This window comes from Diorhabda sublineata, chromosome 5 (genome assembly GCF_026230105.1).
Source record: "Diorhabda sublineata isolate icDioSubl1.1 chromosome 5, icDioSubl1.1, whole genome shotgun sequence".
In the NCBI taxonomy this organism is placed as follows: domain Eukaryota; kingdom Metazoa; phylum Arthropoda; class Insecta; order Coleoptera; family Chrysomelidae; genus Diorhabda; species Diorhabda sublineata.
In genome coordinates, this window is record NC_079478.1 from 37,192,273 (window position 1) to 37,209,673 (window position 17,401).

At 32.8% G+C, this 17,401-nt stretch overlaps 1 protein-coding gene across 5 annotated transcripts; it reads right to left on the reverse strand.

Moving 5' to 3' along the window:
* Positions 1–5,249: 5,249 nt before the first annotated feature.
* LOC130444201 (phosphatidylinositide phosphatase SAC2) lies at positions 5,250–17,306 on the reverse strand. Of its 5 annotated transcripts, none has more exons than XM_056779253.1 (16): positions 17,159–17,306; positions 16,467–17,074; positions 16,248–16,414; positions 16,017–16,189; positions 15,768–15,960; positions 15,550–15,715; positions 14,735–14,896; positions 14,603–14,673; positions 13,812–14,033; positions 12,880–12,938; positions 12,332–12,820; positions 11,700–11,819; positions 9,562–9,798; positions 9,175–9,500; positions 8,367–8,492; positions 5,250–8,205 (listed from the first exon to the last, which is right to left on the reverse strand). In XM_056779253.1, exons 1-16 carry the CDS (start codon positions 17,253–17,255, stop codon positions 8,035–8,037), a joined length of 3,387 nt encoding a protein of 1,128 aa, XP_056635231.1. In that variant the 5' UTR covers positions 17,256–17,306; the 3' UTR covers positions 5,250–8,034. The 5 variants fall into 5 exon arrangements, with proteins under 5 accessions (XP_056635231.1, XP_056635230.1, XP_056635234.1 ...); XM_056779252.1 differs by having other exon boundaries at positions 11,607–11,819; XM_056779256.1 differs by lacking the exon at positions 16,467–17,074 and having other exon boundaries at positions 11,607–11,819.
* Positions 17,307–17,401: the final 95 nt, after the last annotated feature.

A 17,401-nucleotide genomic window follows, 5' to 3' on the forward strand; every position in this document is an offset into this window, starting at 1 on the left:
GTCTAAAGTAGGTCGAAACGTCAAATTTATGACCTAAATCCACCAGAAATAGATCGAAACGTCAAGATAATGACCTATTTAGGTCAAAAGTAGGTCGAAACGTGAAGATTATCACCTACTTAGGTCGAAAGTAGGTCGAAACGTTAAGATTATGGCTACTTCAATCAGAAATATGTCGAAACGTCAAATTTATGACCTGCTTAGGTCGAAAGTAGGTCGAAACGTCAAATTTATGACCTAAATCCACCGGAAATAGATCGAAACGTCAAGATAATGACCTATTTAGGTCAAAAGTAGGTCGAAACGTGAAGATTATGAACTACTTAGGTCTAAAGTAGGTCGAAACGTCAAATTTATGACCTAAATCCACCAGAAATAGATCGAAACGTCAAGATAATGACCTATTTAGGTCAAAAGTAGGTCGAAACGTGAAGATTATCACCTACTTAGGTCGAAAGTAGGTCGAAACGTTAAGATTATGGCTACTTCAATCAGAAATATGTCGAAACGTCAAATTTATGACCTGCTTAGGTCGAAAGTAGGTCGAAACGTCAAATTTATAACCTAAATCCACCAGAAATAGATCGAAACGTCAAGATAATGATCTATTTAGGTCAAAAGTAGGTCGAAACGTGAAGATTATGACCTACTTAGGTCTAAAGTAGGTCAAAACGTCAAATTTATGACCTAAATCCACCAGAAATAGATCGAAACGTCAAGATAATGACCTATTTAGGTCAAAAGTAAGTCGAAACGTGAAGATTATGGCTACTTCAATCAGAAATAGATCGAAACGTCGAAAATAAACTTCCATCATGTACGAAATATTCATAATCATTAGACTAGATTTTAGCAACGTTTTTTTCTCGTTCATTTTCAACTTATTTTCATTAAATGTAGAATTAGTAACTCTAATAATGTGAAAAACAAGTTGAATCGTATTATAAATGTTGGGAGTTAGAGTTGCGTTCAGACTGTGCTCTTTGGAACGACTACACTTTTTGTACGTCAAAAAAAAATCGTTTCGTTTAGTACAGTCATTGAACTTGGGTAAAAAAGGGGATGGAAATGAAAAATAGCTTTGGTTTTTCGTCTAGATCAATTATTTGAAGGATCGCAGACATTAACTTCGAGATAAGATTAATACAGACACAATAAACCCTTCTCTTAACGCCCTAGGGAGATCCCTATACAATATTTATTCGTTGCCCTTTGTGCGTAATGACCCCGGTATAAATCAGAAGTAACTGAACCGAAACTAACAGTTTATTGCAATTTTCTCACTTTGGGCCTTTCACATTACAATAAACTCAATTATTTGTTCCCCTATATATTTCTTGACAGTTCTGAATGTCTTATATCATCTGCAAGTTCAATTATTAAAAGTAGAAGCTGAAATTATGCTTATTTATCATGTACCCTGTATAAAAATACCAAAAAACTACATACTATAAACAGAATCTATCGATTTAATTAAATATAATACGAAATGTACTTTTCCTATCCCCCTTGTATATTCAAGTGAAAATTAGTTTAGTTATTATCCCTCCTGTATATTTTTTTGGCGTTTCTACATGTTTTATTCAATTCGCAAGTTCAATACGAAATACAAAAAGATAAAATTTTGTTTATTTATGATGTTCCCTGTATTATAATATCAAAAAATTAAATTCTATAAGCAATATTCATCGATTCATTCAAATGAAATACGAAATAAAGTTTTCCTATTCCCCTTGTATATTCATGTTATAATAAACTTATTTATTTATACCCCTTGTATATTCAAATGAAAATAAGTTTAGTTATTACCCCTCCTGTATATTTTTTTGGCGTTTCTACATGTTTTATCCAATTCGCAAGTTCAATACGAAATACAAAAAGATAAAATTTTGTTTATTTATGATGTTCCCTGTATTATAATATCAAAAAATTAAATTCTATAAGCAATATTCATCGATTCATTCAAATGAAATACGAAATAAAGTTTTCCTATTCCCCTTGTATATTCATGTTATAATAAACTTATTTATTTATACCCCTTGTATATTCAAATGAAAATAAGTTTAGTTATTACCCCTCCTGTATATTTTTTTGGCGTTTCTACATGTTTTATCCAATTCGCAAGTTCAATACGAAATACAAAAAGATAAAATTTTGTTTATTTATGATGTTCCCTGTATTATAATATCAAAAAATTAAATTCTATAAGCAATATTCATCGATTCATTCAAATGAAATACGAAATAAAGTTTTCCTATTCCCCTTGTATATTCATGTTATAATAAACTTATTTATTTATACCCCTTGTATATTCAAATGAAAATAAGTTTAGTTATTACCCCTCCTGTATATTTTTTTGGCGTTTCTACATGTTTTATCCAATTCGCAAGTTCAATACGAAATACAAAAAGATAAAATTTTGTTTATTTATGATGTTCCCTGTATTATAATATCAAAAAATTAAATTCTATAAGCAATATTCATCGATTCATTCAAATGAAATACGAAATAAAGTTTTCCTATTCCCCTTGTATATTCATGTTATAATAAACTTATTTATTTATACCCCTTGTATATTCAAATGAAAATAAGTTTAGTTATTACCCCTCCTGTATATTTTTTTGGCGTTTCTACATGTTTTATCCAATTCGCAAGTTCAATACGAAATACAAAAAGATAAAATTTTGTTTATTTATGATGTTCCCTGTATTATAATATCAAAAAATTAAATTCTATAAGCAATATTCATCGATTCATTCAAATGAAATACGAAATAAAGTTTTCCTATTCCCCTTGTATATTCATGTTATAATAAACTTATTTATTTATACCCCTGTATATTTTTTGACGTTCTATTCATAGAGTTAATATTAAAAATAGGGCTCTTTAATCTTAACTCTATGGTTCTATTACAGTTGCAAATCAATATAAAAAAGAAGAAGTTTAGTTGTTATTTATTTATGTCTATGAACAAAACTCCGATTTAATTAAAATGTGAAATGAACTTTTCGTATTTACCACGTACATTAGAGTTCCAATATACTGTAAATTTTATTTTAATATCACATTTTTCCAGTTGCAAGATCAACAGAAATCGAAGAGGCGAAAAAAAAACATATCGACGTTCACAGTTGATCAAATTTTCCACTAAACAAAAAAAGAAGAAAAAAAGAATTAACAACAGGCAGTCCACATATTAACACGATGAACATACAACCACGTTTCCGAGTAGGCGCTTATCGCGTACTATATTTTCCCCATCCAGTTGGCGTGTAATTGTTTTCCTATCCTCTTTCGTTTTGCGATGTGTATTTCTTCTTTTTTATCGATTCGCCGATGTTAAAATATAAATTTATCACAAGCGAAATTTTAACTTGGACACGTATCAATTTTAATAAAAAAAAATAGTGCGTAGAAGTAAAAAAAAATGTGTGTATAGTTTCTTCGTATTCGTGCTATATAAGCGTTTGACCTTTATAGCCTTGTAAACTTTCCCAGAAATCCATATTCCGCAATTATATCGTGCCACAACCTTCTCCATTCCCTCTTCTCTTGACCTCATGTCATCTATACAGTCGCTTACTCATCCTAATGTTCGTATGTTTCTTGCCAATAATTAAACTTACCAATTTCCGATGCTCCGTTACGTCATTCTTCTTCTAAATTAGAACAGGTCCGAACTTTAGTTAAAATCGCTATTCTATTTATTATTTTGGCGATTGAAGATCAGAAAATCATATTTACGGTCACTTAGATTGAATATAATGAAGTTAGTTCGACTCTGTACAACATCACAAGGAAACTTTCGGATTTTGACTTATTAATCTGAACAGAGGACGGATTAACATTAAGTGTATCCCAGGTAACTCTCTTCGAGGAGTTTGCTACATTGTAAAGTTAATTACAGTTAATAGCCACGAGTAGAAACTTGACAATTTAGCGAGGAATTTATTCTTCAATTTTTTGTTGGAATATAAGACGTTATTGAAGCTCTTACTGATTTATATATATATAAAAATCATTATTAGCAACGCAACTGTTCGTACTGTACTATCATTATCAAAAACATAACCTAAAATATGATTTGTTTAGTTTCTTATTGAGAGTATGTTGAAAAACAATTTATAAAACCTAATTTGCACTACGTACGTTCACGTAGGGCTCAATTTCGGTGCAATAATCAAATAAGAAGACGATTGTGGTTAAGTATTTCCACTTTTTTCGAATAATGAATCACCAAAAGCTTTTATTAAAACAGACTCGCGTGTAGAGTTGGAAGAAACAAATAACGTTACCGGAACTGTTGTTTTATTATCCTATTTATAACTCCTTTGAAGTCTTATAACATTGATTTATAGTTGAAATTTTATTAATTTATTTAACATCCTTAATACGTAGGGAAGGATATTGATCAAGAAATGAAAAATGTTGGATATAAAAAATCGAAAAGAATACGTTGTATTTTTTGGTTGTTGGTTCCATCTCTATAATGACAGACTGAAGAGCGTAGGGATGGAAAGAATAGGCGGATTTTTCGAGATTCATTTGCATATATCTCGAGGAATTTCTTGGGAACACAATAATATCATTTTTTATGTTAATGAATTCTTTATTCAAGGACGAACAAAATGAAAAACATAGTTGTTGAAAACAATACGTACGAGGGAGGAGAATAATTGGATTATAAAAAAGTAGATTATTACATATGAAGATCGCTGACATAACCTTAAAATTATGTATATAGACATTTTAATATTTCTGTATTATAAATGTGACTATTGAATGAATTTTTAAAAATATTTCAATTAGGGACCCTGTTTTGTCTATTTGACTGCTGATTGTATCAAAATTATAATTATATTCGTCCACCTTTTACCTATAGCTCGCTAATATACCATGTGGCGACATCTATTAAGCAATAGTAAATACTTCTATTCAAATGTGTAGTTTTCTTCTCGCATTTTATGATAGCTCAATGCTAATGCGATGGAATTGTTATGTAACCGGTAAATTTTAATTGTGGCGCCATCTATTAAGGAATAGTGGATACGACTATTTAAGCGTGCAGTTTTCTTCTTGCGTTTTATGACATCAACAATTACGGCGCAATGCTTATAACGTTGAAGTAGAATTGTTGTGTTACCGGGGGTGGTACAAAACTTCTTGAAAGAATTTTTTTTGTTAGGTTGATTTTTTTTTATATGATCGGGAACATTTTCGTTGAATGATTTAGGAAAATAAAACAAAAATTTCAATTGCATTTTGCTTTATTGTGTATCTTAATAATTGACGCGTTACATTTTTTTTCCACTAATTTTCTAATAACCTCAAATTTCAATGAATATTTTTATGAAATTCGAAATATTAATAATGTATACCGGGTTTTTTGAAAACAAATTTGATAAATATGTAAAAAATCGTAAAATTTTATATATTTGTTGAATTAAAATTTCCAAAAATATTCATTGAAATATATTTGTATTAAAAAACCACGCCGCGACTAAAAATCCATTATGAAATGGAACCATACTATCTAGTCCTAATTTTTAGCTAAAACACTAAAAAATCAATAAAGCAAAAGTCGAAACAACCATGAAACAGCTAAATACCCAAAAATGGAAGTTCTACATTTTTCAGTCGTACTTTTGTTCCCTATTTTTCATAAAATACTATATTAAAAAACACGTTCCTAACAAACAACTCAATCATCAAGCCAAAGCAGTTAATAAGACAATGATAAACGGCGCAGTCAACAGGATAAATTTTAAATGGCGCAGTCAATAGGATAAATTTTAAATGGCGCAGTCAATAGGATAAATTTTAAATGGCGCAATCAATAGGATATTTCAGATTGAGCGGAGTAAATGATATGTATTTGATGTGGCGCAGTCTACGGGATATTTTCGAGTTGAGGAATCGGTATGATAAAAATATCATGAAGCAGTCTTTTTATGGCGCAGTCATTAGGATCTTGTCGACATGACGCATTACATAGAATAAATTAACCAAGACGAAATCGATGGAAATTTTTCGATATAGGGCAGTCAACAGGCTTTTTACGATATGGCGCAGTCAATAGGCTAACTCCAAATTGGCGCAGCTAATAGGATTTTCACGATATGGCGCAGTCAATAGGATAACTCCAAATTGGCGCAGCCAATAGGATTTTCACGATATGGCGCAGTCAATAGGATAACTCCAAATTGGCGCAGTCAATGGAATATCTCAGAAGTTGAACGTATTTTTCAATAGAATGATGAAAGTTAATTTTGTATTGTCGACATGACGCATTACATAGAATAAATTAACCAAGACGAAATCGATGGAAATTTTTCGATATAGGGCAGTCAACAGGCTTTTTACGATATGGCGCAGTCAATAGGCTAACTCCAAATTGGCGCAGCCAATAGGATTTTCACGATATGGCGCAGTTAATAGGATAACTCCAAATTGGCGCAGTCAATGGAATATCTCAGAAGTTGAACGTATTTTTCAATAGAATGATGAAAGTTAATTTTGTATTGTCGACATGACGCATTACATAGAATAAATTAACCAAGACGAAATCGATGGAAATTTTTCGATATAGGGCAGTCAACAGGCTTTTTACGATATGGCGCAGTCAATAGGCTAACTCCAAATTGGCGCAGCCAATAGGATTTTCACGATATGGCGCAGTTAATAGGATAACTCCAAATTGGCGCAGTCAATGGAATATCTCAGAAGTTGAACGTATTTTTCAATAGAATGATGAAAGTTAATTTTGTATTGTCGACATGACGCATTACATAGAATAAATTAACCAAGACGAAATCGATGGAAATTTTTCGATATAGGGCAGTCAACAGGCTTTTTACGATATGGCGCAGTCAATAGGATAACTCCAAATTGGCGCAGCCAATAGGATTTTCACGATATGGCGCAGTCAATAGGATAACTCCAAATTGGCGCAGTCAATGGAATATCTCAGAAGTTGAACGTATTTTTCAATAGAATGATGAAAGTTAATTTTGTATTGTCGATATGACGCATTACATAGAATAAATTAACCAAGACGAAATCGATGGAAATTTTTCGATATAGGGCAGTCAACAGGCTTTTTACGATATGGCGCAGTCAATAGGCTAACTCCAAATTGGCGCAGCCAATAGGATTTTCACGATATGGCGCAGTCAATAGGATAACTCCAAATTGGCGCAGCCAATAGGATTTTCACGATATGGCGCAGTCAATAGGATAACTCCAAATTGGCGCAGTCAATGGGATATCTCAGAAGTTGAACGTATTTTTCAATAGAATGATGAAAGTTAATTTTGTATTCGGCCGTTTCATCGAACTAGATGTATGCTTTATAAGCAAATGATTTTTTACTAATATTGTATCACTTACACTGGTAACTGCTATATTCATTTAAACAAATTCATTTAAAAAATTCAACTAATTCAATAAATATTTAAAAATTCAATTCAAGCTATAAATAAATTTCTTGTAAAGTCGGAATCATTTTTTCAATGTAAATTTACGATTAATTCAACAATAAATCACAGAATACAATGAAATTTAGAAGAAAAATACAAGAAAAAGTTCAAATTTTTAGAAAAATTTATGTCAAACTTCATCTAAGACGTTTGTATATATAGGACAAACTACGAGCACAGCGACTAAAAGATTTAAAGAACATCAAATAACATAATAAAGCATAATAAGTCAATGAACTAACTAAGAAACTACAGAATGTCCCAGAAGGAGTAATAAATATTATATTTTCGTATTTTTTTAAATATACCAACATGTTTTGGTCCTCGGGGGACACATTTTACTTTTTTCCAGTATTTTAATTCTAATTTTTCGCAAAAATTGATAAAAAAAAAATTAAGTACGTAATATATAATAATATTTGAATATCACTATTCTTTTTTTTTTGAGAATTCGACCCAATTTACGAAATTGCCATCACGGAAATAGAAAATTTCAAATAATACTGATCTAGAGTATTGAAAAAAAAAAATTTTTTTTAAAGTGATGACAATCGATCTAAAGCGCTATCAATCTAGTTTTACTATTCTGCCAACGTTGTTGCAACTTCTTATGCTCCTCCATTTCCTTTTCGGAAACGTGCCGAACTTGCCCGCTGAATTTTCGAGGATCAAAATTTGCTCCGATGTTTTGAACGCCCTTAGCCAATTTACTCAACGGCGATAATACCTTTAGAAAATACAAATTTGAAAAACCAAAGAAAGAAAAAAGTTTGTCTGAAAAGATTCCGAAATTAAGCCATTTTATGCACCAGATTCGACAAAAAGTGATTTTTCGTACAGATCGGAAAGCTTTTCGGACAAACCACCTAATTCGATAAGATTTCTTACCAGATCTTTGGTGGTCTCTAGAGAAGTCACGTTCAATTTCTTTAGAGCTGATTCACTCTGGGACTGCGTTATGTTCAATTGAACATCGTAATCCGATGTGGATCTATCGATCTGCTTGTACTCTACCTACAAAATGTCAGTCCGAATAAATTCGATGCGACAGGATAAATGGCGCAGTCAATGGGATAAATTATAAATGGCGCAGTCAATAGGATAGAAATAATTATGGAGCAGTCAATAGGATAGAAATAATTATGGCGCAGTCAATAGGATAGAAATAATTATGGAGCAGTCAATAGGATAGAAATAATTATGGCGCAGTCAATGGGATAAATTATAAATGGCGCAGTCAATAGGATAGAAATAATTATGGCGCAGTCAATGGGATAAATTATAAATGGCGAGGTCAATAGGATAGAAATAATTATGGCGCAGTCAATGGGATAAATTATAAATGGCGCAGTCAATAGGATAGAAATAATTATGGCGCAGTCAATGGGATAAATTATAAATGGCGCAGTCAATAGGATAGAAATAATTATGGCGCAGTCAATGGGATAAATTATAAATGGCGCAGTCAATAGGATAGAAATAATTGTGGCGCAGTCAATGGGATAAATTATAAATGGCGCAGTCAATAGGATAGAAATAATTATGGCGCAGTCAATGGGATAAATTATAAATGGCGCAGTCAATAGCATAGAAATAATTATGGCGCAGTCAATGGGATAAATTTGTTATGGAAAAGTAAGTAGGATGTAATTTGGGACGGTTAACAGGATATTTCATACAAATCACAACTACAAACCTTGTCTTTAATGTCATTAAATTCCAAAGACGATTTACTGAGCTTTTTATCCAAATTGGAATTTTTGTTACAATAATCAGACGTATTTTCTGAATTAATTCGAATTTCCGGCGTCGGATTCAAACCGGAACTGATGGAAACGCTCTGCATTATACTAGATAATTGAATATCGTCCATATGGGAGGAACCCGCTCGACTCAATAAATTCCGTCGTTGTTCCAACAGGTTCGCCGGATCGGTTTTTTTGCCCATGACTATTCCTACGCTCGGTAAAAACGTATCAACTTTTTGAGGTAAATCGATTATATCTTCGGTCATTTCCAAACCTATAATAATTCGGAGTTTGTTGTTTTCGTTCCGAGTGGCGATGCGCTCAATTCGACTCACCTTGTTCGATAGTTCTGTTTGTAGATGAATCTACGGCGTGAGGTAAAATACCAGTTTGTATGTCTGGTTGGAAGATGGAAGTTTCGTATTCTTCGTCCGAATCACTGGAAGTTTCGTTTTTCGGCTTTTGCCCGACGACAAATTTCGGTTTCGGTTTGAATTTGCTCGTTTTGAAACTGTTGCCGATTTTATTGAGTTTGGAAAATTGTTCGGTGACGTTAGATATCGCCTTGGATCCTTAAAATATTTCTCAAATACATAAAATGGATATGAAACTAATCAAATGAATGAATAATTGGACAAACTACTGTGAAATATGAGTCGTGCTTCTCTAATACACTAAGGGGAAAGGGGGGGGGGGGTTATTGGCGCAGGCGACAGGATACTTTCAAATTGGCGCAGTCAACAGGATTTTCTCAGATTGGCACAGTGATATTTTCGAATTTACGCATTCAATCGAATTTTTGCGACATGTGGCAGACGATGGGATATTTTCGAATTTGGACAATCAATAGATTACTTTCTAATTTGCGCCGCGAACAAGATTTATTTAATGTGGCGCAATCAACAAGATATTTTCAAAATTGGCGCGGTCAATAGGATTATCGTGATATTGAGTAGCCGTTGGGAAATTTTCGAATTTGCGGAAATTTTTTTCGAATTTGCGCAATTTTTTTCGAATTTGCGCAGCCAAAATTTCTTTGAAATGGCGCAGTCAACATGATTTTATCGGTTTGACGCACCGAATAGGACATTTTCGAATTGGCGCAGTCAATAAGAATTTCGTGATGTTGAGTGTAGCCGCTAGAAAATTTTCGAATTTGCGCAATTTTTTTCGAATTTGCGCAGCCAACATGATTTTATCGGTTTGACGCACCGAATAGGACATTTTCGAATTGGTGCAGTCAATAGGATTTTCGTGATATTGAGTAGCCGCTGGGAAATTTTCGAATTTGCGCAAAAATGTTTTCGAATTTGCGCAGCCAAAATTTCTTTGAAATGGCGCAGTCAACATGATCTTATCGGTTTGACGCACCGAATAGCACATTTTCGAATTGGCGCAGTCGATAGGATTTTCGTGATGTTGAGTAGCCGCTGGGAAAATTTCGAATTTGCGCAATTTTTTTCGAATTTGCGCAGTCAACATGATTTTATCGGTTTGACGCACCGAATAGGACATTTTCGAATTGGCGCAGTCAATAGGATTTTCGCGATATTGAGTAGCCGTTGGGAAATTTTCGAATTTGCGCTGTTTTTTTTTAATTTGCGCGGCCAAAATTTCTTTGAAATGGCGCAGTCAACATGATTTTATCGGTTTGACGCACCGAATAGGACATTTTCGAATTGGCGCGGTCAATAGGATTTTCGTGATATTGAGTAGCCGCTGGGAAATTTTCGAATTTGCGCAAAAATGTTTTCGAATTTGCGCAGCCAAAATTTCTTTGAAATGGCGCAGTCAACATGATCTTATCGGTTTGACGCACCGAATAGGACATTTTCGAATTGGCGCAGTCAATAGGATTTTCGTGATGTTGAGTAGCCGCTGGAAAAATTTCGAATTTGCGCGATTTTTTTCGAATTTGCGCAAATTTTTTTCGAATTTGCGCAGTCAACATGATTTTATCGGTTTGACGCACCGAATAGGACATTTTCGAATTGGCGCAGCCATTAGGATTTTCGCGATATTGATTAGCCGTTGGGAAATTTTCGAATTTGCGCAGAATTTTTTCCAATTTGCATAATTATTTTCGAAATTGCGCAGCCAAGAAGAGTAATTTGATTTGACGCAATCAACAGCATCTTCTCGAATTGGCGCAGTCGATAGTATTTCCGCAATATGGCGCAGCTAATAGAATATTTTCGAATTGGCGCAGTTAATAGGATTTCAACGATATGGCGCAGTCGATGGGATTTTCGCAATATGTCGCTGTCGATAGATTATTACACTACTACAGCGAGCGGTTAAGCGGGTATTGTTAAAGCGAGTTGGGAACGTATCAAAAGCGATTACTCTAAAACAATAATCGATATCGTACCATACTCACCGACGTTCTTTAAAGATAACAATTGACTTTCGGAAACATTTCGAGTCATTTGTGGTAAAGTTATATCTAAGTAGATGTTAGTATAAGACCTACCGCTGCTAATAACTTTCGATTTTCGTCTATCCAACGCTTGCCCTTGAACGAATGGAATTAGGGGTAATCCGCAAATTTCCATCGCCACAAGGAATCCTTCGCAAATCGACTTCAAGGATTCTGAAGCGCAGAGAAAGGATACGTTTGAACATGTTTATAATTATCTTTATTGTTTGAAATTGAGACTTATTTTGATAATTTTCATTTTTTATCAAATATTTAATCATAAAAACAAAAAACTATTTTACTACAGTATACTTACAAGTATACATACAAGGGTATGTAGAAAAATTGAAATGTATGTTGATAAAATCGTCATAAAAATCAATAATTCAATTTAATTGAACATCTGACGGAAAAATTTAAGATAATTTTCACTTTTTATTAAACATTTTACCATAAAAACAAAAAATTACGTCATTTTACAACCATATTCTTAATAGACATAAAACTTTTCAATCGACCCTCGTATACAATAATAAATAATTAAAAATTTTTTTCGAAAAAATGTGGAAAATTGGAAACAAAATTATTAAAAAACTGAATCCAAACAATATCAGTAACGAAACTATTAATTCAACATACAGTGTGCAGTAAAAATTATGTAAAATTTTAATAAAAATCGTACTCACCGATTTCCTCTTCCAAATTTTTAATAACAACGGCCATATTATTGAAAAATCTAAAACTCGTCGATCTAAACATGTGATAATACCCGCTACCACCTTGCACCTTATAATTTATCCTGATGCAATACCTGTGTTTCGAAGATTTAAATAAAGAAACATTCGATTCGGCCATACCGAATTCCAATAAAACCACATCTCTCAACATCACCTTCTGATAATTGGTAACTTTATCGACTTGATCGTCGTAATCGGCAACGAAATAATAATCGCGAGTTAGTATCAATATGGAGTCCATTTCGGTTTCGTTGGGATCGCCAGTGAACGGATCGGCATTTATTAGGCCCCATGCGCCGACTACCTCTTCCGGTTGATTTATCAACATCTTCTTACAATCTTCTATGAGAAGTTTTACGTGTTCGGCTGTAATGAAATTGTCTTCTTCGTATTGGGATGCTTTGGTTTCATTGAATATGTCTTCCGGTACGTAATTACCTAAATATTTGATTTAAGAACTTTATATAATGTTAGGGTTAGTTAATTTTTCAACGTACCCAACATTAAATCTATTGTAGCTTGTCTAGTCGTATCCTTAAATCTACTGAGATAATATCTGCAAGTAATTTAACAAAAAATATGTTTTTATTGTAGATTTCGAGTGGAAAAAGAAAAGAAACTTTAGAAATAAAAGAATTTACCTCGTTTCAGTTTGTTTTTAACGTATAAAAACCACTTTTATTCCCATTATTGTCTGTAAAATTCAACTAATAAGTTCGTTATAATAAGTTAGGTTACCGGATTGTGTTGTCAGAAGTTAGATGTATTCGTTTACTCTCGTTACTATTCGTTTGTCACTATCAAATTAAAAATTTGGTTTTTTACGAAACAAAACATTTGAAAACAGCATAATTTCAAAAAATAGTCCCAAAAATATATATAAAAGGCATAAATTTAACAACTTTAGATAGAAATTGATAAAAATATATATATATAGAAGGATGACATGTCCTAAACAAAAACAGAAGAAGAATAACTGAAGTAGCTGTTCTCGTATAAATTCCTTTTGTCATTGTAAAATAACTATTAGAATTTTTTTGGAACAAAATCGAATTAAAAATGAAATATTTTGACAAAATGGAATGAAAAAATTGATATACAAGACGTAAATTTAAAAATAAATTACTAAATGATATATAGATGGATGTAGACTATGACATAAAACATCAAAAAAACAGAAGATTGACATAAAACAAATATGGCTACTAATTAATAACAAACGTAAGAGAATTATGAAAAAAACTGAAAAAAGACGTGTAAACATTATTTTTTTTGCACCATATCAATAAATACATTAAAAAAATATGTTAGTATTGGTCAAATCAATTAAATTATTAGTTATTATTATATAAAACGAACTAAAAAATATCGGTAAGTTTACGTTTATTTTCCGTTTAGAATTTTTGTCTTTTCATGAATAAAAACTGACCTAAATATATGATAGAGGGCATTAGCTAATTCGAATTCCGGTTGAAGCGCTAAATGGGGTGCAACCGAAGGCGTTTCGTTCGGCAGGATCTCGTTAGCAATACCACCAATTTTACGTAAATTAAACCAAAAATCTTGAATTTCAACTTCTTTCAATTCGACGCCTCGCATTAGATCTAAACAATATTGACGTACAGTGTCTTTGAAGTGGTTTTTGTAATATCTACAATAAGAAATTGTTTGCGTCATACAATTGATTGGGATATTGAGGGTACAACTGCCAGTGTTGAACAATCGGTCAACGTTTGGGACAAAAATACAGTTTTTATAGATTTTTTCGGCCATTTTCAATAAAATTGGGTACACCAAACAACAATTATACACTAAGAAAAATACTTTTCGTATCTTTTTCTTCCATTTTCAACAATACTGGATATCATTTACTCAAAATGACAATCATACACTAAGAAAAATAAATTCTTTATCAATTTTTCGATGTTTCTTAGTGATTTTTACGAATATGGGACATCTTGTACACCAAAAGATCATTCTACACGAAGAAAAAAACTATTTTTATGTATTTTTTCGTGTTTTAGACAAATCTACACCAAGAAAAATTTATTTTCATATATTTTTCGTCCATTTCCGCCAATATTGTGGATCGTCTACACCAAACGACAATTCTACACTAAGAAAAGTTTTTTTATATACTTTTCTATGTTTCCTAGTAAGTTTCACCAAACGACAATTCTACACGAGAAAAATTAGGAAATTACATAAAAATCGACTTACCTGTTAGCGGAATTCATTCCGTCCTTCATAATTCCCGTAAATTTCCTTTCTCCCGTCCTGGTATAATCCCCCTGAATAAATTTTTTTTCATTTTAATTTTGAAATAAAACGTTTTTCCAAAAACTTATTCACCTTTAACGCGTTCGTTCCGGCATATTGTTTGCTTATGGTGTCACCGTTATTCGCCCATAACAATTGAAACGTATTCTTGATGCTATTCGGAATAACACCTTCGGGCGATATTAAACCCAATTTGCAGAACTGGATTTCCATTACTGCCTTACCAATCGCCGTCTAATATACAATACAAATGACAATCAATTCCATTCGGACACTATTTGAATTATTTCTAACATAAATATCCAATTATCGATTCCACCCCCAAGTTTTTTCTTTCCAGTGCATGGATTTTCGTATAAATGGATTTGGAGACTTTCCTGTCCAAGGATCTTCATTTAAAATGGATATGGAGGCTTTCCAGTGCATGGATCTTGAGATAAAACGGATCTTTCTACTCTCCAGCGCCTGGATCTTTGTATAAATGGATTTAGAGACTTTCCTGTCTAAAGATCTTCAATTAAAATAGATTTGGAGGCTTTCCAGTGCATGAATCTTGAAACAAAAGGATCTTTCTGTTCTCCAGTGCCCGGATCTTCGTATAAATAGATTTGGAGGCATTTCTGTCCAAGGATCCTCAATTAAAATAGATCTGGAGGTTTCCCTTTCCAAGAATTTTCAAATAAAATGATCTTGTTGGTTTATCAGGCCAAGTATCTTCTTAAAAACATTAATTCCAGCGCTTCTCAGTACAATAACTCATGCTAATGTTATTCAAAAACCAATAGAGAGAAAGAAAAAAATTACAAACACACTTAGGGGTTTTTATGGTGTACAAGAGAGATTTAAATAAAATAAAAAATGTCGAAAAGAGTCAAACATATTCTCACCTGAACAACGTTAGTTCTATCCAAGCAATCGATGCAATTCACCCTGAAGACGCCGTTTTGCGAACAAATATGACCTTGACTATCCCTCCAACAATAATTCATGTCGCGTAAAATATCACCGAGGGCGTTTATGAGTATTGAAACGTTTTCAAAATGCATCCCCCTACTAAAAACAAAAAAAATCGTCCAAAACCGAATGATTCGCACGTACAACTTACCAATACTCGTGGAAATCGAACGTGGCGTACGTAACGAAAGGACTGTTGTAGTTAAACACGTGATTAGAATAAGCGTCGAAAATAACTTTTTCTTTACCAATTTGATCGATCAAATTAACGACGCAAATCGGGCCGTAAGCGTGAATTTCCTTCGTGAAATGCTTCTCGAAGGCTATACGAGTTTCGGCTTCCCCTAAAACGTTTATGCCAAAAAAATAAACGACGAAAATCGCCGATTTTATCTCATACCTTTATCGATCCGAGGCGGCGGTCGATATTTATACCCCAATTGGGACCAATAAATAGGTACGGAGCCTCTAACTTGAACAAACGACACCTCGTGAGTTTGATAAGAAATTATTTGTTCGGTTTCGACGTAATTTGCTACTTCGCCGTCGTCGTCGACTCCCCTACGTTTATATCTATAAGCGTTTATCAAATAAAACGATTTAAATTCATTAATATGGGTAGGAAAAATACCTTGTGCCGGCCCTGTATTTACTCCGTCTCGATATAATACATAAAGTGAACGTATCGTAACGATTTTCTTTTGTTTCAACCAAATCCCTATCCATTTGTACCTTACAGTCCTCTATTTGAATATATCCTTGAATAATTGGTAATATCCAAGGATCAAATAAAGGATTCTAAAAAAATTTTAACATTAACAACATTTTAACGATTTTTTTTTCGATTTACCTCGGGTTGTATGAAGTCTTTCAACATATAATCGTTCCAGAAAAACCTTTTATCGACATTTTTCCACGTGGATCCCGAATTATTACTTTGTTTTTCCAAATTACATAACCTCTGTAACGAATTAGTAATATCCGTCGTGCGAGAGTAATAAAACGAATTAGTATCGTTAAATATTTTATAAAATTCGTCGATAATCTGTTTTTCAAATCTCTCTTTTTCCTTAAAATTCTTTTGTATACCCGACGTGGCTAAAGCCGCCGCTTGTTGCGTCGTATATTTCAAAGTATTACCAGCATTTTTTAAAGTACCCCAAGTTTTTGTAAACGCGCTATTTTTTTGTATATCGAATAATAAATTTTGTTTAGGCTCAATAGTTTTATGTTTGGGACAAGGTAAAAGATTAATATCGACGTTTTCCGTACTTAAAGGTAAAAAAACGACAGTTTTTATTTTAAAAACCGTATTATTCCCGTGTAATTTTCCTACTGGAAGACTTTCTTTTATAAGTAATAATCGTGTATCGAATAAAGGACAGTGTTCTACTGTACCTATAATTCCGTCACATATTCCTAGACATACGGGATCGTCAGCGTCAGTTAAATCCCATCCTGGAAAAACACAGCATATTTTTCCATTTGAAATTAATCCCGGGGGCGTTTACAATTCACTTATAAATGAAATTTTCTACTCACCTGTTTTTGGAATAAAAGCACCTGTATGACGATCCCACCAAAGAGAATATTCACTGTTAACAAATATATAAAAATCATTTGTGCGAAACAACTCCATTTTTCTATCAAATTTGACAAATTCTTCTTTTTTATTTTACTCCATTTTGTATTTATTAGCATGCTTGTCAATAAATGTTTCAAGCGACGTTTTGGAAATATTTGTACACTAAAAAGTGACAGTAAAAGAAAATCAATAGGAAAGAT